The 20,012-nt window shown below is 42.8% G+C and overlaps 1 protein-coding gene across 1 annotated transcript in view; it reads right to left on the minus strand.

Annotated features, from left to right (window-relative positions):
* Positions 1-4,572, minus strand: part of CUNH7orf57 (chromosome unknown C7orf57 homolog) — a 31,372-nt gene extending 26,800 nt beyond the window's left edge. Inside the window, exon 1 of the mRNA XM_018568108.1 lies at positions 4,524-4,572. Coding sequence (XP_018423610.1) covers positions 4,524-4,572 — 49 coding nt within the window. The remainder of the gene's footprint in view (positions 1-4,523) is intronic.
* Between the last annotated feature and the right edge of the window lie 15,440 nt (positions 4,573-20,012).

The following is a 20,012-nucleotide window of genomic DNA, read 5'->3' on the forward strand; positions in this document are numbered from 1 at the left end:
ACGTCAGCAGGAAGCCTGTCCTCCCAGTGAAGCCGCCACGAGCTCAGGTAGGGTGGAGCAACGTGGCCGCTGTGCGTGTGCGGTACCTGTCGCGCGGCGGGGAAGTGACGCGGCGAGCTGCAAGCAGTCAAACTAATTGATGATGGAAAACGTTTTCCATCATCGATTAAAATCGACTTAGTCGATTCATTGTTGCAGCTCTCATAGGAACATTTGACATTTTGCTGCTAATGAGGCAGAAATCTTTGAGGGTTTACAAAGAAATCCAGTATGTTCATATAGTATACTGTTATATATTGTCTACAACATTTGTGGCAGAAACACATTTCGTTCACAGTCAAACCTATTAATTTTGTGCTCCCATATAATGAAATATAACATTGCTACAAAGGCAAAGTGTACTGAAAGGAATTTTTTTGTTCTGTCTTGGAGTGGTAAATAAGGGGGGTCGCTCTCTATTTGTTCCTGCCCCTGTCTCTATTGTCACTGAAACTAAAAGCGATGTACAATCCAAAATTTTGAGTTGTCACGATAACAGGAAAGTGAAAGCTTCCATCGGAGTAATTTTTTGTTGTTGGCTGTAACAAAGAGGACATACCTCACTTTGGAAACACTTCCTTTCTCTTCCTGCTGTGTCTAGAGGACAAAAAGTGAGGGTAAATCTCCCCCATTGGACACAGAAAAAGAAAGAAAAACAATCCCAGGGGTTTAACTATGCCCTACTCTAACCAAAGTACAAAAAGGTTTGGCTTTAGATATACTTTAATCGCATATAAAAACATGGAGTAATCTGCATAAAAGTAACATTTTATTCTAAAAGAAATCTAGCATTGCTCTCTGGTTCTTCCTCTTCCATCACTTTGCTTACATAATTTTATAAACTTGGCCAACAGAGAATTGAATATGTGATTTCAGCTGTTTCTCTTGTCTGCCATAAAGGAAAACTACTATAGGGTGTTTTCAGGAAGCACATATCTTGAGTTATTGCTGCAGAATAAAAACAAATCCTGGTTTTACTCTTAATTGGCACTAAAAAAAAAAGGTGCTTACAATATGAGATGAATATACAGATGCTCCTCAGGTTAAAATCGTTTGGTTTGCGATGGTATAAAAAAGGAGCAGCAGGTCCCTCACAGGGTCCTCAGTCTGTCATGAGGTCGCTAGTATATACAGCCTAGCCTACCTTAAACTTGGCTAAAACACATACATTAAGCTACAGATGGGCAAAGGCCCACTGTATTGTATAAGAAAGTGTTGAATATCTCATGTATAAAAACCTCCCCGTTTTGCGATATGATCGCTTTACGGTGGGTTTATTGGAACGTAACGCCATCGTATACCGAGGAGTGTTTGTACACATCCAAAACAAGATCATGAACGAAAGTTTTCAGTTCTTCTTTGTTACTATACTCCCCTTCCATGTGTACAAGATAAGACGTGTCCTCCACCTCAAATGAAATACAGACTTACCAGAAACGTAGGCCTCCGGCATTCACAGGGGTCAGTTTGTGCTTTGGTCCATCAGTCCTGTGAAGGAACAGTCCAGTATAACACCTCATCAGTTAGCATATTTCTAAATGCTGCTTAAAAGGAGAACTATAGGGTAAGTGCTTTTCCCCATAGTCCTCCCCAGGGTCACGAGAGGACACAAACTAGCGTCCTCCCGTGACCCAAAGCTCAGTATACCGCAAGCCATAGACCCCCGCAGCCGGGGCGGATCCCGACATTACTGTCTGGATCCACCCAGCTGCGTGATTGACAGCTGGTTCTGCCTATCTAGAGGCAGAACCAGCTGTATCCGCCCCCTCCCCCGTCCGTTCCGCCAGTCAGCTCTTGGACAGGGGAGGGGGGGAATCCCTGCAGGGAGCCGTGAGTGACAGTCACGGCTCTCTGCAGGGGCAGGATCGAGAAGTGAGCAAGCGACAGTATGTGTTCGCTCACTTCCCGATCTATTGAGCCGACGTGTGACAGTTTCATTGTCACACGTCGGCTCGAACTATGAGGCTGAGTGATTTTCACTCCTCATTGTTCTCCTTTAAAGGGACATTAAAGGCTTTGTTTCCCCCCCCCCCCCCATGCTGCTGTAAGTACTTACCTTATTTGATGCCTCTTGTGTCCCACGGAGTCTGTCCGGCGTTTGCGCGCCCGAGTGCGTCCATTCACTGTTATTGTGTTTTCTCCCCCTCCGCTCTTCAGCTGGGAGCGAGCGGCACTGGGACAGGTATGCAATTAGGTATTTGACTACTTTTTTTATTTTTATTTTTTAAATCATGGGGCATAGATATTACTGCTTGTTAGCAGTAGATATATGCCAAAAAAGGAAAGGCTTTAATTCTACTTTAAGCTCCGACTGGATCTATGTACACCAAGGTGCGGGTAATTGCCAATATGTAAAGTTTTTTGGGGCGTGACTTGACTTAAATCGTATTTCCACTTTTGCAGTCAAATTTGAGAAAACCCCTCTATATGTTTGTTATGTGTTCCTATGCACACAGCATAACAAAAAATAATTAAAAATAAAACACATTTCTTACGTTTTAGATGCAGCAGGGAACATGGCTGGATTGAGGTTTTTCTGAGCACCTTCACAGTGATCTGTTCTTATAGAAAGTCTTAGGACTGAATTTTTCTTTAACTTTAACTTTCTTTAACTTCATTAACATACAATGCAAACACCTCACTCTCCTAACATTACAAAGAGGATAAGCCAGGTAGAAACTTTAACCCTTGAGAAGCCAAGAAACCCTATCCGAAGACAAATCAATTTGAAAGTAAGAAGCATTTTTTTTTTAGTTTATGCTATGTGAATGGGAACATGTAACATATATAAAATAGGTGTTATCCCAGTTTGGCTGCAAAAGTGGAAATACACATTAATGTTAAATGGTGTGACAGATCTCTTCTAGTGATGAGCCTGGGTTTGGTGAGTAAGGATGGGCCGAGTGTTCGAGCGCCGAACTTTATGGGATGTTCGCGGTCTGTTCGACCGCGTACATTCCATAATACAAAATGCCCACTGAAGCTCTGATTGGGCAAAGTCTTGCACCTGACCACAGGTCAGGTGCAAGACTTTGCCCAATCAGGGCTTAGCGGAGGAGGGGCCTGAAGGAGAAAGTTCTCTTCAGGTCCCCCCATGCTGATTGACAGCAGGCTGATGCAATAGCCAGCTTGCTATTGGCTATTGCATTTTACAATATCCAATAGCAGGCTGGGTATGGCTCCCAGCATGCAGACGAAGTGGAGGCAGGGGGGCGGGGCAGAGGAGCTGCGGCCGGACTGAAGGAGAGAAGCCGACGGACACCCCAGCTCTGAATGAAACCCTATTAGGTGGAGGCTATGTGAGAGACAGCATGCCATTTTGTCAATAATAGATATTCCCAACTTTATGACATTGGGATCCACATTTTGTTGGTACCATTTTAAAAGTTTAGGAAGTTTTTACATTTTTAATAAGCTGATTTGAATGATTATTGTGCCATCTGTGGTTGTATATTTTGAATGTAACCATGTTTTTGCAAGCAATATCATTATCCCAGGGTGCACTACTGTGATTAACTGCTGAAGATACAGATGATCCCTTACAAGGAGGTCTGATTTACCAAAGTGTGAGTTGACCTCTGTGAATGCCTCGAGGTCTACCTTTGTGGTGTGGAGGACACTTTCTGGTATGTCTGTAATTCCTCTAAGGGGGAGGATACATCTCATTTTTTACACCTGGGTGGAGAGTGCACTAACAAAGAAGTGCTACAAGTTTTTGTTCATGAGCTTATTTCTGCAGTATTTAACTGTCTGCCCTTTTAGCAAGATTCCACTTTGCTTCCTGTCCCAGAGACACAATAGAGGGATTAATAGAAGATCTCTCCAAAGTGAGAGGAAATCTTGGGTGTCACCCGGCAGGTGACCCTATTGGAAAACGTCCTCTCTATGTTCTGGTAATTACCGTAAAATGTCGGATTTCCTATCACTTTATGTCCCAATATCAATAGAGATGGGGGATCTCCCCAGCAGGGGCACAGACAGCAATAAAAAAAAAAACTATTATTCTTCATTAGCAATAAAAACATGAAAGAGGTTTTCGGCACTTTCATACGTTATTGAAAAAGACCATGTTTTGGCTTTAGATATATTTTAAAGTTGTTTTTTTCTCCTGTTTCTTTTGGCATTCACATTTTCAAATGCTTGGGGAGCATGCTTAACTTGGGGAGCAAGCATTCAGTCTCCCTGATTATTAAATGTTGAGCTAAGCGATCAATCTCACAGGGAGTGCATTGTTTTTATTTAGTCATCCAATATGCAGATTACATTATGAGGGGAGCAGAAAACGACAACTATTGTGTGGAACTGGAAACCAGTAATCCGAACTTGCATACGTAGTTAGCAAATATTGTCTCCATTTACATATTCTGTATTATATTTAAAAGTTGTTCAGAAAAGCAAGAGAGACAGTAAGGTCAGCAATGCTGTCTCCTTGCTTCCTCGTTTTTGTTGTAGAATAAAGTAGATTTTCCATTGGAAGGACTTACCACAGCTAGCAAATCTGCTGGGGGCAGCAGAGGATTGTTTCTGTCGCATTGCTTCTTTCCTAAGTAAACCAGATAAAATACAGAAAATGAATAGGGTAAATCAGATGGACACATATTACCATAAGAATAATAGGCAGGAAAATAACTTTATAGCGGACCTTCACACATTAAAATAACTTTTTCACTCCTGTTTCCTCTCTCCTACACAATCAGTTTGGGAAATGTTTAATACATTTAATACCTTTTTTTTTCCGATGCTGCAGTCCCAAACTGCATGCTTTCTTGCCTAGGTGGCGTAGGGACCCCCAATGGCTCCTGGGATGTCCACAGCAGACACCTTAGGAGGCAGTGTTTTGCTGAGGGGCACATGTGCATTGTGAGATCTGCAGAGGTGCAGAAATGACTCTGGCTACCTCCCAGGTATTTGGGAACTGGCAGAGGCCTACAGCATGTCTGTGCATGCGCAGGGGATACTAAAAACCAGTGGAATCCCTTGCGCATGTGCAGATTTGCTGCATGCCTCGGCCAGGTCCCAAAATCCTATGAGAGACTTGTGGCACATCTGGGCATGTGCAGGATATTTCAAGATGGCAGCACAGAATAGGAACGGTGGGAAGAAAATTTCGGTGAAGTTCCACTTTACCTGGGCCCAGCCCAACCTGGTAGCGGCACACATGCAGTTCTTTAAAGTAAGACAATCTGGACCCATTTGCATGGTTGGAAAATTTGTATGTCAATAACAAGTGGCTGAGACTGCCAGTCTAAGTTCTACTTACCATCTTCTAGCCTAGCACAAAAAGGCCTGATAATCACTAGTGATGCTGGAAATTACCATCTTTCATTGAGCTGTCTCTGACTGGCATTCTCTACTTTAGAGATTGCAAAATGTTTTTTTTCCCCTGTTTATATACTTCAGAATAGTCATTTTCCTCTCTCTTGTGATGTTATATTTTTGTTCATGCTGGTTTGATAATGACCCTGCGTAAAATAGGATTTTTTTAACTCACTATAAAATCCTCTTTTTGGAATCCACTGATGGACACCAAAGGTTCTGTTGCTGATTTAAGTGAAAGTTCTCCAAGATCATGATGTGAGATAGGGTTAGATAGTCAGGTGTCCCTCCTATGGAAATGTCGTTTTTGTGACATCCAGGGAATTGTGGTAAACCAACTTCCCTGTTCCCCTGCTTTGGAGTATATTTGCTTTATATTGCTATAAAGAATCCACTAGGATGTCAGTGAAACTTTTGTTAGTCACTAGTGAATGTACTGTACACCAGAGAAAGCTCAGCTCGGAGCAATACCTTAGTTGCCACGGGAACAGGAAGTTAGGGGAAAGCAGAAACAAACCAGCTGGAAGATCCAATGGAGGATCCACTTTAAATTCAGGACCCTGACTAAATCAGATTAATCATGGAATCTCCATAAATTGTACTTGTCAGAAATTAAAAGGATTTGTTGACAACCCTTGTTGCAAACAATGCCAGGTTTGTGCTAAACAATACAGTTGGGATGTTAAACTTGTAAACAATGTTTCCTTATTTATCCCTTGTGCCTCCCCGAGTACATAGCTGTTTTGTTTATGTATTGTTTGGCTGAGCTAGTTTAGAACAACACTTGGGTAATGCAAAAAATTAACTGTATATTTAATTTGGGCAAACTGTGAATCCATATCACCACAAAATAAATGACACTCTAAGGTCACTCAAAGATATCAAATATTAGTCTAAAGTAAAAGACCGGTGTGATATGACAGAAAGAAAAATCTCTTGTAAAACAATCCTTAAGATGGCTGCACTACGTACATTGTGACAATCACCTTTGGGTTTAAAAAAACGATGAGATCAAAAATATTTTTGAAAATTGAAGGAATTTGTTCTTTATGTGACACAGTTATTATGTTTTTGCACGTTTATGATTCCATCTTGAATTAGTCAGTTGCTTACCAATTGCATGGGTATTTGCAGTACCTGTGGGCATTCTTTATATTATATGGCGTGTGTGTATTTTCTTAACAAACTACTTTTTTGTTACATAGAATTAGGCCTCATTTACACAGGGCGTGTTGCCTTGTACAGCGTGAAGGGGTGGTTTTTGATGCACCTGGAGCTGTAGGAAGGAGTGCGTGGGCAGTTTGAGTAACTCAATGGCAGGGGTAGCCAAACTCAGGCCCTCCAGCTGTGGTGGAACTACAAATCCCATTGCAAGATTCTCACAGCCACAGACATGACTCCATGGGGAGAGATGCATCATGGGATTTGTAGTTTCACCACAGCCGGAGTTTGGCTACCCCTACTCTATGGAGTCACGGGAGCGGTGCCACCTCACATGCTACTTCCTGTTGTTCTGTATTCCTTACACAATCTGTTTGTGGCACACAGCTCCTGCGTCCCCTTAGACCCGGTTCACATGTAGCGACATACCTTTGCAGCGGCCGGGATAGCGCGACTTTCGGGGCGACGATCCAGCGACGGTAGCGCGACCTTCTCCGTCGGGCTCCATAGAAAAAAAGCAAAATCCGCCGAAAAAAGGGTCCGGTAGAAGCGACTTGCGACCGCGACGAGCGACATGGAGTTAAGACAGCTCCATTGAATAGCATTGGCCGGCGACTTCTCGCGATATCGCGCGGCAAAAATGCACGAGTTACACAAGCTGCCCACACGCACACTTCTTCCTGCAGCTTCAGGCACATCAAAACTGTCCCATTACACTGTACGGGGCAACATGCCTCATGAAAATGAGGCCTATATGTTTATAAAGTGAATAAACAACAACAGCCACGCTAGGAGTACTAAACGTGTTCATAAAAATAGACTAGCTGCAACAATGTCTGGTGATAAGCCCGTGTATAATAGTACTGTTATGTTGCGCTCGGTCTTATGTGTAACTAAATTTTCCTTATATTAAGGAGTGAATATCAACATCATATCGCTACAACATTAACAAATCTTAGGGTGACAGATTGTGTTCTATTTTGATAGATTCTGTGTAGCGATCTATTAAACTTTGTGCACTTTAAATCCTATGTGACCACATCAACTTCTCTATTGGTTGTGCATAAATAAAAATGTTTATAAAGTGATCTTCTGCATATTCTTCCATACAAAAGACCAACTGTCCAATGAAATTCCTACAACCCTACTGAGTGCTGTCTTTATGTCTTTGCAGCCTAACTTTCAATGAAAGTGGGTCTCTGCTTCAGACCAACTCAATGCAGTACCACAAAGACTTCCTAAATACTACATTCGTAACCTATAGTGGAGTCCAACTATCATATACCGTATGTTGAATTAGGAGAACAAGTGTATTGAATCAGATATTTACCCAGCCGCTAAAGATCTATACCCAGTCGGTAAATTTTGAAAGTTGTTTTCAGTCTTTTTAAATCTGCAGATAATCCTGCCATGAAGGATTACCTTCCAGTAGCTCGCGGTATACTGAGACGCTGAAGCGGATCCCGACAATTGTGCCGGGATCCGCCCAGCTGCGTGACTGACAGCTGGCTCTGCCTATCTAAAGGCAGAGCCAGCTGTACCCGCCCCCTCCCCCGTCCGTTCCGCCAGTCAACGCTGGCGGAGCGGGGAATCCAGCCCCTCCCATGTCACGACAGAGAGCCGTGACAGGATCGAGAGGTGAACGAATGCCGGTATGTGTTCGCTCACCTCCCGAAATCAAGCTTAGGTTTACATTTACTTTCATCAATAAACTGCAATAACCAGGGCCGGATTTCCCACAAGGCCAAATGAGGCCCGGCCTCGGGGCAGCAGGGGTGTGGAATTCCTACCTCTCGACGCCCGGGACATGCAGTTCCAGGGCGCGGGGCGTGTAGTGGTTTTCTACATTTAGCCCTGCTTTGGCGCATTGAGGAGCCTGGCATTGGGGCAGCAGAGAGAGTAAATCCGACCGTGGCAATAACAGTTTTCAGCTCCTGGTGTGAGCAGGTTAGGGAGAATCTTCCTGTATTTACACTGGGGCATGTTAAGCAGAGGACCACCTTTATATTTAAATGAAAAATTATATTTAAATAAAAAAGCCTCTTAAAGAATATCTAAACCCAAGAACAGAAACAGAAATTATATGCTGACCAGAGCTGACCATTCTCTAGGTGTCCCTGATGATCCTGCCAGTAACATACTTGCTGCTCTGGGGTGACAACACTCACTGTACTGTATCTATGCTGAGGCAGTGTTGTCACCCTAGGGCAGGAAATGTGATAGGACTAAAGAACACCCCCTCTCCTCTTTTCCATTGTATGGGGTGGCATATTTTGTAGCCCGCAAAGGTGAACTGGGCAGAAAAACATTGCAGAGTTCACAGGACAGCTCTGGATTTCTGGCAGGCTATTTGCTCGAAACATTCTTATTGTTAATATTTTTCACCAAAAAAAATCAATTTGAGTGTATTTGTTTTGCTAAAAATACAGATTCGATCAACAGTGTGTGCAAATAATGTGTAACATAAAAAAATGCAACTTCCAATCTTTGTATCCCATCAGTTCTCTGTTTTTTTTTAGACAATATAAAATATGCTGGGAGTTTTACGTATTTTACCATCAAAAATGTGCGTTTTAGCATGTATGTAAAAAAACTGGCCCAGCAGTACAGCTGTCATAGAGGCTGCCATTGCTGCCTTTCATTCGAAAATGTAAGTTGCCTGGCTGTATCCCAACAGTAAATGAGTGTCAGAAAAGTGTCAGTTTCCTTTGTATGCAAACGTTTATGCGTTTGTTTACGCTTCTGGGATCGCAGCCATATTTCTAGATTTTTTTATGCATTCAAAAATGCCCCAAAACAGTTATAATGAAAAAAAGTCTAGGTTAAATCTGACATACTATGGGGTCTAGTTATCAGTTTCCACTTAAAGTGACACTAAACTCAGGAATGAAATTTAAAAATTGCATTCAGGTACCTCAGCTATTAACAATACTGTAGCTTATTTGTGTATCACTCAGATGTAGATCCTCAAATCATCTCTGAATTTGTGCTGACACTGTCCTTCCTTCTGGAAGGTGGCTACTTTTGTTCCCTATGGCCCCTGTTTGTGTTGTAAAGTAGTCACTACACCAAGCTCATTCCTGTGATGAACTACAATCTCAATACAAATTAATAAACTGAACGTGAGATTGTAGTCCATCACAGGAGCGAGCTTGGAGCAGTGGCTACTTACAACACACACAGGGACCATGGGGAACTAAAGTAGCCACCCTCCAGAAGAAAGGACAGTGTCAGCACAAATTCAGAGATGATTTAAGTAGCCACCCTCCAGAAGGAAGGACAGTGTCAGCACAAATTCAGAGATGATTTGAGGATCTACAGCCGAGTGATACACAAATAAGATAAATTTTTTTTAATACGGTAGTTGAGGCACTTTGATACATTTTTAAGGTTTAATTCCTGAGTTTAGTGTCACTTTAGGATTCAGCAAGCCTACATTACTTAAGATTCAGCAAGCCTACACTTAAAGTGACATTAAAGGCAAAACATTTTTTCCCTCCCCCCCATGTAAATGTTAGCACTTACCTTAAATGATGTCTCTTTTTCTGATCTTCCTCTTCTTTCCCCATGTTTTCATCTGTCCCTCCAGCGGTGTGACGTCACTCCGATCCAGCGCTGACTGCTCTGTCTCTCCGATCCAGCGGTGCCTGCATGCGGGTGCACGCGTCCATAGATTTACCTTGCGTCTCTGCTCGTCTCCCGGCCGAGAATCGGAACTGCGCATGCTCCCGCCCCAAGATCCTTTGCGGCCGTACGAGCAGGTACTGATTCTCGGCGCGGGAGCGAGCGGCGATAACGAGGTAAGTTTAAAATGATTTTAAAGGTTTTTTTTTTTTTTTTACACTTCTTGCCTATATCTACTGCATGCTAGCAGTAGATATAAGCAAAAAAAAAACGGAGGGTTTAGAACCCCTTTAAGGTTCACCCGTCTTTCTTTTAAGATTCAATTAGAAAAAAAAGCTTGGGTGAAAGTTGAGTGAAAAAATGATAAATAGACCCCAAGTATTCCATATTTTTATAGAAATGACTGTTTTTGTGATCATTGTCCTTTAGAGACAAACAATTTAGTAATCTACTTTGAACACAATACTATTTACACAAAATATTGCACATAATGTTGGTGCGTCAGAATCTTCAGCATTTTATAACGTGATCAGGTGTAATACAGTGTTAAGCTGAGTCATTTACCTGGAGGTGAATATCTTCCCTAGTTACTGCAGCCGCTCGCTCGTTGGAAGTGAAGTACACAGTTCACTCTTTCACTGTAACTGTTTCTCGTTCCCATAGAAACTCCCAATACACACATGGCTCTAGGGGCACCATGTGACAACTGGAATGTTGCTGCTGCTGCTTAGAACCTACATGACTGCAAACCATCTGCTGCACAGGGATATGGCAGCCATTATGCTGACTACCTGAACAATTTCGACACAGGAAATGCAATTTACTAAATGCATTAGAGTGCAGCTTTTGTGGTTTCATAGCTTTGTGGCTGAATGGAGGAATGTATATATACTGCGACTGATATTTTCTTCCTAAAAATCTCGACTCTCCCTTTGCTTGCAGGATCAATGTTTTTATATTTATTTTGCACACGTATGTTAACCACTTGCTGACCAGGTGTTTACACCCCCTTCCTGGCCAGGCCATTTTTCAGTATTCAGCGCTGCAGTACTTTGCTTGACATTTATTCCGTCATGCAACGCTGTACTGAAACAAATTTTATACTATTTTTTAGAGACAGATAGAGCTTTCTTTTGGTTGTATTTAATCACCACTGGGGTTTTTTTTTTTTACTATATTAAGGAAAAATGACTGAAATTTTTTTACATTATGTTAGGAAACAATTATTATTACCCAATTTTTTGGTAAAATATAAAAGACGGGGTAACCTCGGGTAAATAGACACCAAACATGTCAAGCTTTAAAATTGCGCGCACCCGCGAAACCGCAAAAAACATAGGCAAAAACAAAATTGAACATAGGCGACGCTTTAAAAGCTTTTACCGCTCATAAGTTTAGTGTTATCAGTAATTAATGGCCCCAGAATTATTGCTCTCACTCTGACATTCGCGACGATATGTAACATGTGCGGCATAATGGGCACAATCGTCGTTTTCGCGCGTATGCGCACCCGACATATGCCCGTTTGCGATCGTGTACCGATCTCCCTCTGATCCCCTGTCACAATGCCACTATGCTGGTCCCGGGCTCGCCCCGGTCACAGCGGAGCCCGTGACAGCGGGAGGGGGGCAGTGTAGGGAGGATGGGGGACACGGACCAGCAGCTTATACAAGCAAACCGGCGGATCGCTTGTATGTTAACTGGCATTGCTCTCTGTTTTTAAATTTAGGCAGTTTCCCGCTCGCGTGTGAGAGGGGGCAGATCTGGCGGGACGTTTAAATACGCCCGCTCAGATCTTGGAAGCTCCCGGCCGGCCGTATCTGCGCAACAGCCGGCCGGTGGTTAAAATACACATGTTTGGCTTAAAAATATATTACAACTCCCAAAACAATATATATTTTCTGAAAACAAAATAAAATAACGGTAGTTGCACTTTTAATTGTGCACAAAATTAGCACCATCTTCGACCCAAACTTCTATTTTGAATACAAATACTTATACCTCATATTTAGTGTAATATTTAGTGTAATCTAAAACATAAAAAGGTGAGACAAATTGTGTGTGACCATGTAGGGCCCGATATGCAAATTTGTCCTTTGAAGAAACAAAACTTGACAGCTCACAATTTTAGAATTCACCGTGAAGTATGGCACTATACTGTAGTTATTCTTCTTAATTCAGCATATGCATTGTAAAGTGACACTAAGGATCCATTCACACCTATATTTTAGGTGCAATTAGGGATTCCTGTGTCAGAAACCTGCGATTTCCTGCAGCAGGAATCACTAATCTGCCGCTTACAAGCGGCCGCGGTCACCGATTCAAGTTAATGATCGGGGACCGCCACTATGTGTATCATTTATCACTGTAGATCCTCAAATCATCTCTGAATCTGTGCCAACACTGTCCTTATTTCTGAAGGGTGGCTACTTTTTTCCCCCCATGGTCCCTGTGTGTGTTGTAAAGTAACCGCCGCTCCAAGCTCACTCCCGTGATGGACTACAATCTGAATACAAATTAGTATACTAAACATGAGAGTTTAGTCCATTATGTGAGTGAGCTTGGAGTGGTGAACCATGGGGAACAAAAGTAGCCATCCTCCAGAAGGAACGACAGTGTCAGCAGACTCAGCACCAATTCAGAGATGATCTACAGCCAAGTGATTCACATAATCTAAATTTTTGTTAATAGTTAGGGTACATGAATGCCTGTTTAAGATTTAATTTCTGAGTTTAGCGTCACTTTAACTTACATGTGCTGCGCAACGGCGTTTATGTATGCACGTGTGATAAGCGTGAATTCTATATGTTTTTTACATATGTACTCTAAGTGCATAGGGGCGATGGGGGTCTGTGATGATAGTGAGATCTGATGAACCCGAAACTGTGTGCAAAGAATGGGGGAGTCTTACTGAACACCATGTCACCATCATTTTCTCTTAAATCTGCAAGTTGTTAACAACAATGGTCAGATTTAAATCTCATTGACGTGCTTTAGCACAAATTGTCTAAACCAGCCTAACCCCCTGTTCACAATTTTGTGTTCCGTGAACACGTGTCGCGTTCAATTGCGTTTTTTCCCACGTTTGCTGCATGTCACCCATTGATTTCAATAGGTGCCGCACACGTGAAAAATGCAGGAGAGTAGCCCATGTAGTAGATTCTGCTACAGGCGTACCACATTTTTTTCACCACACGTTTGTACACATTCAGTGCACGTCAATGCGTGGGTAAAAGAAAGTGCATTTTTCCATCCGTGTTGGGGTTCCATTAACAAATAATGGCACTGAAAACACGTTGCACATTTTTGATGCGTTTTGTGAAGATGATGGTGTGAATGGGAACTAAGACACACTTGACATAACACAGGCCAGCTAAGGAAGAATGCAGAGATGTCATAATCCTCCACCAATAGGGTTTTCAAAAGACTCCAAATGACCTAATTTACTACCGTAAACAGTTTAAGCAGTTCAGCAATACATATCTATGAGCGGGTTTTTGACCTGAAATTGAACTTTCATACATCTCAAGCTCTCAGCTCTAATCCATATTTTGTAGTCATGTAATTGAGTTACCATCATAAAAAATGGTAGGAGAAGATATCAGTTAGTAAGGCACCAAATAAGCCTATATGACAAGGTCCAGAAGGCTAAGACACACTGGGGAGAATTTATCAAAACAGGAGCAGACAAAATGTGGAGCAGTTGCCCATAGTAACTAATCAGCTTTCTCTTCAGTTTATTCCGTTAGTCTCCGTTCACATCATAGCGTAATGGTGATGCATGTCTCCTGTGGGAAAAGTAGTGCATGTAGCAAAATCTGCGACAGGCGACCCGCATTTTCCAAGCTGTGTAGGGTATGGCACCGCAAGCGCCTTGCATGTTTTCTACGCGTTTTATGAACGCGCAGCAAAGCACGCAATTTGGCCCGAATTTGCCGCATGTTCACAGAACACGATGGTGTGAACCAGGACTTAAGCTTTGAAAGCTGATTGGTTGCTAGCTTCTCCAAATTCTGGCTGCTCCAGTTTTGATAAATTCCCCTTATTAGACTGTTTAGAAAAAACTACATCAGGAAAATATGTTTGATATCTAACAAATCATCATTTAATTCTGCTAAAAAATATATAGGTTGTCAGATTAAGAAACCTTGTCAGATTAAAATATAGATGTATTTTGGGACAGTTGGTATTAAGGGTGTGTCTCCTGGAACATAATAAAACACTCCAGCACACCTACCTCACACCCCTAAAGGTGCCCATACACCTTACAACAATTGCACGACTTTCGTTGTGCGATGGTTATAAGGTGATTAAAACTTTGTACGATCTGCCCATCTTGGACAGGCAGATCGTACTTGCGATCATGGCAAGCCCGCCCCGCTTTTGTCCAGACATCTCACCCTCATTCAATTTTCGTTCAACTAGCCCATCAGGCACAGACCAATGTAGTTCGCAATTAACATTCGTCAGCATCACTAACTGGCCGATTTTAAGTGATAGAAAAAACATTTTCGTTTGAGCATGTGCAGTTTTCATCTTTTCATTTTTGTTGTACAACAACACCACTAACTTGTCGATTTTTGTCCAAATAAAAGAACACTTTCTAGCCTGCTTGAAAGACAAAAATCTACCAGTTGTACAGTAATTGATGTTGTGCATTTCCCATCAACTGGCAGATTTTTGGACGAAAATGTAATTGCAGACGAAAATCTGCAGACAGTTGTAAGGTGTATTGGCACCTTAATCTGTCATATTCCGGTTGCAGCAGTGGGATCTGAGAGTGTAATGGTCACAGGGTTCTTTACTTTTTTTGTTATGTATTTTGTAATTTTTATTAATTTAAGACATATTTTTGCTAACACCCATAATGTAATATTATATGCAGAGGCAGGTTCTCTTTAAAAGAGTCCTTGATCGGTAACCTGGCAACAGGGGCCAGGATTAGAGCTGAGCACTTCTCGGTTTTGTCACTGCAGAGGTGAGGTCTTCCCACACTCACTATCCTGAGCATAGTTTTGCCCATCCTGGGTTCCAAGAGAAATCTGGTGAGCAAAGGAACCACCACGGAGGACAAGGGGGATAGGGGTCAGGAGTGGGGGTTTCCGCACTTCAAAGTCTGTAGAAATAATCGTGTGGCTTTACAGCCTCCCGTTTTTACTTAAGAGCTGAGTCTGCTGAATTATTAATGAGCTCTGTAGCCGACAGCTTCCTTAACAACCAGTGACGCTTCAAGTGTACAGCAGACAGTGGACGGATTCTATAGCCAATATCATCTGCTATAGGCTATAGAATTTGCCCACTGACTACTGTCAGTAGAAGTAGCAGCAGAGCAGATCTATTTGGGAACTGGTCTCTTGGCATCCCTATTAGGTTCTGCACACCCACATTATAAGTCTTAGGCCCCTGTGCCTGTCTGTCTGTGTGACAGGTGCAGTGGCTGGATGGAGAGCTCTGTCATGGAGTCACTGTCACGTACCTGGATCAAGACAGAGCTCATGAGGGGGCTTCTCTTGCACCTACTGTCTGACACCCTTGGTGACAGGGAGTATGAGGACCCATAGTGCTGGTGTTGCAGGCTGGACTAGATTTGCATAGTGTTCAGATGTGTAGACTGGATAACTGTAGGCTTCAGGATCATGACCCTATGACAGTATACTGGGGTACCAGAACTGGTGACAGGAGAGCAACCAGAACCCAAACCAAGGTTAACAGCTGAGCAGCGGAATACCAAATCAGGAACTAGGAGTGGAGTCAGGGTCACAAGCCATGGTCAATAACAGCTGGTCAGAGAGATACAGGGCAGAAGACAGTGTTCAGCTCCTTCACGCTAATGCGTGCCTCATGCTAATTCATGCGTGCATTCACACTAATCTGTGCGTGTCTGTACGCTAATGCACACTTACCTGCAATTCTATGCACAGTGCCCAGGGGCGATATATTCACGTGCTTGAATCTGCACTTGAATGCATTGGACTTTCCTTACAGTGATGCTGAGCCTGTGATTGTATCAGGCTCAGAGTTACTGAGCTACACAGAGGACAGTGTCCCATATGGACACTTTGGCCGTGGTGTGTCTCTGCATCGCAAATGGTGGTACTTGCACCAAATTCATGCTCCTGTTTCTAACAGGTACATGAATCTGGGGCGAGCACGCACATTTGTCATGCGCATGCACAACGGAATTCTAAAGAGTCTGGTAGACACTGCTGTTAATTCTTTTTGAATCTGTCGCAGCCATAGTGACCGATTCTTAAAGTGGCACCATTAGGAACTACTTGAATATGTTGCAAGTGTCAGTAAAACTACCAAAACTGTCAACAGGGATTTTTTTTTATTTGACGCAGGACCTTTTAAAGATCCATAACGCCAGAAAAGTGGCACTAAACCTTTATTGAATTCCTCTAATGTGTCTTGTGGCCTAGTTCTCATCTCTTCTCATGCTTGGGGAGAACTTCCCTTTGCAGCTCAGGGCCTCTTCCTGTACTGCTGGCTCAGGTTGCAAACCTACACACAGATACCATGTATCCATTTCAGAGACAAGGCAGTCTGCTGCAAAACAGAGGTTCTGCCCAGCATGAGAAGAGATACAGGTCTAAAAGGAAGAGCAGCAAAGAGAAGGGAAATAACCATGGATTACAGTAAGGCGCACATTACAGTATTGTTTTATGTTAAAAAATCTGAGGGTTTAATGTCACTTTAAGTAAACATAAAATAAAGTGTCCATATAGCATATATGTGAATTCTACAGATAATGCCACCACAAAGTGCACATGAAAACTCCTTTCATGATAAAGCAACATCACCCAGTGGACTGCAACTCACCCTCTTTACTGTCACACATTCTGTGTGCCTGATTTGACAAATTAAAATAATGAGCATATCAAACAAAATGAAAATCAGTCAAGATTTGCATTGCCTATTTATCTAAAACACTTGTTACAGTTTGAGTAAAGGTAATTGGAGCAGACTTTAAAATAGAATACCTGTGGGTGGAAGTCCAGCTCCAGCTGTAGCTCTGCAGGTTTCACGGACCTCAGCGCTGTGGATGCATCTCTGTCCCCCTCTCCCACTGGCCAGTCTACATTTTGCGGTTGGCCAGGAGAAGAGGAGGACAGGGTCATCCATAGACCTTCAGCCTCGAGGTCTATGGGACCTACAGCAGAGCTGTAGCTAGCTTCTTTTGCGCCAGAAGCAAGAACAGAAAATCGTAAATAAATAACAGGGACATTAATTACAGTATATTGAAACTGTTTAATTCAGTTACATAAGAAACATAAAGATATGTAACTTACAGTGTAGTTAAATAAGGTATCAAAAATAGTGCTTTCAGTATAAATCTTTATTTATTTAGATTGTAAAGAAACTTTAAATTGAAGAATTAAAGTGTTTTTCATGGTAATTCATCCCTCAGAGATGTAAACATAGGAAAAGAATGGAGTTTTGGAATGTGGGGTTTTTTAGGCACTCGGAACAGTGGTTCACAAAAGACGTTTCTTTATATAAAAAATACATTTTATTCGATGCATGATTAAAAATCGTACACTAAGTAAAAGAGTAGGGAGACAACCTAGAAGGATCACCTCCAATATCCGCCAGAACCTTTTAACTAGTTGAGACTACATTATCATGATTCATTAGGTTGTTTCACACATAGATTCCTTTTGTAGGTCGCACTTCCTACAGTATGATTGGCGCTATTTAATCGACAAAAAACTTAATACATTAATTAATCTTCAATGTTAAAGGGGCCCAGAAAAGTTTTTTCTTAGATGGATACTTTGGGCCACCTATTCGAGTCCAGTTAGACCTAGTGTGGTCAATTTGAATATTTCCAAAAAAATATGCTTGTATAAGATACGATCTTGAGTTATCCTGTCAGTTTATAGCGTCAACCATTAACATGATTAGTGCATTTCTATAGCCTTGATATTTATAATAAGCGCCAAGGGTCGTGTAGTCTTCTCTTGTCTAGCTCAGGGAGTTTGAACTGGTAGGATATAACGACAACGCGCTTCGCGTGTCACAACGCTTCATCAGGTCCAGAGGTGCTCAGTCCTAGGTAGAGCAAACGGGTGCCCCCTTAGGGCAATATTTCACAGTTCAAAGTTTTGAGGGTTTTTTTAAATTCGCCCAGATAGTGGAATGAACCGGGGTAACCGCGTCTATATGCTGAGTCGTCTAGAGAATACAGCGATGGCCGCGACTGGAATGACGAGCTAGGCAAGTAGGGCTAATTCCCACAAGAGAGCGCCCACGCCTCGGAACACATGAAAATACTTAAAATCGCATGCAAATGCATCGGAACACAACATTTGCAGAGGAATACAAGTCCCAGCAATACAATATACAGCAATGCAGAATGGCACCAGCTATAGAGGACTACAAATCCTAGCAATACATTGTACAGCAATGCACAATACCACCAGCTATAGAGGACTACAAGTCTCAGTAATACATATACAGCAATGCAGAATACCACCAGCTATAGAGGACCACAGATCTCAGTAATGCATTATACAGCATTGCAGAATAATATGAAGCTACTTACTCTGTATTGCTCCAGATTTGCGGCCTGATGTCTCTAGGGTTTTAGGTGGCCAGTGCGGGCTCTCTGGTGGCCAATGCAGGTTCTCTGTGGTCATTGGGAGCTCCCTGTGGTCAGTGCGGCCACTACACCCTGGCAATTATGCCACTGGTATGAGTATCAACCACTGCGGGAGGGAGCTGTGGAGTGTTGGCCTTCTGCATGCTGGGAGCTGTAGTCCCAGAAGGCAATGTCAGTGCCTTGGTGGTTAATGGGGCCCTCTTCCTTCTGTCAGTGCCCCCCAAGTGACAGAAGCTTAAAATCGCATGCAAATGCATCGGAAAACACAACATATGCAGAGGAATACAAGTCCCAGCAATACAATATACAGCAATGCAGAATGGCACCAGCTATAGAGGACTACAAATCCTAGCAATACATTGTACAGCAATGCACAATACCACCAGCTATAGAGGACTACAAATCTCAGTAATACATTGTACAGCAATGCAGAATGGCACCATCTATAGATGATTACAAATCCCAGCAATACATTGTACAGCAATGCAGAATACTACTAGCTATAGAGGACCACAGATCTCAGTAATACATTATACAGCATTGCAGAATAATATGAAGCTACTTACTCTGTATTGCTCCATGTAACAGGTGCACTCGATCACTCACCTGTTCAGCTTTCCCCACTGTGAAACCTGTTACAAGCTGCACTGAATGGAGAAAAAGCTATCAGCTTCAGACTTGAAGTTGACAGCTTTTTCCTCCATAATACTAGGTGAGGCTCTGCCTCCCCTGACCGCACTTCCCCGGCATAGTATAAGGGTGTAGGTGGGGTAGTTTGCAGGGGGGAGATATCAGTGGGAGGTCAGGGACATAATAAATTATAGTTGTTTTAATAAAACAGTTTTATCTCTATTATTTAAATTATGGTTAAAAAAAGTATGTGGGGGAATGGGGACAGTATGGAGTCTCCTCTCTCGTTGCAAGGCTGGACTGGATGGACCTCTAGGCGGAAGTCCAATCAGTGACTGAGGCTCAGCCACCTCACTCCGACCCGGCCACACGCTCCTTGCTGCGCTGCGTCACTGTCTGCTGGGAAATGTAGGTTTCTTGGTGGCGGCAGCTCGAAGACCGAGGCACACTGGTGTCTATGACACAGGCAGCGTGAGGGAGCTGTGGTGCGGCGGGTAGTCCATGCCGGGTACTCTTTTTGCATTCTGGGCCACCCCCACCGCCAAATGTCAAAATACCAGGGACCTGACTGCGCCCCCTCCCAGCTGGCACCCAAGGAGAGTGCCTCTCTCGCCTCACCCTTCCTACGGCTCTGACC

Source organism: Nanorana parkeri, unplaced genomic scaffold (genome assembly GCF_000935625.1).
Source record: "Nanorana parkeri isolate BGI_ZX_2015 unplaced genomic scaffold, ASM93562v1 scaffold1138, whole genome shotgun sequence".
Lineage (NCBI taxonomy): Eukaryota > Metazoa > Chordata > Amphibia > Anura > Dicroglossidae > Nanorana > Nanorana parkeri.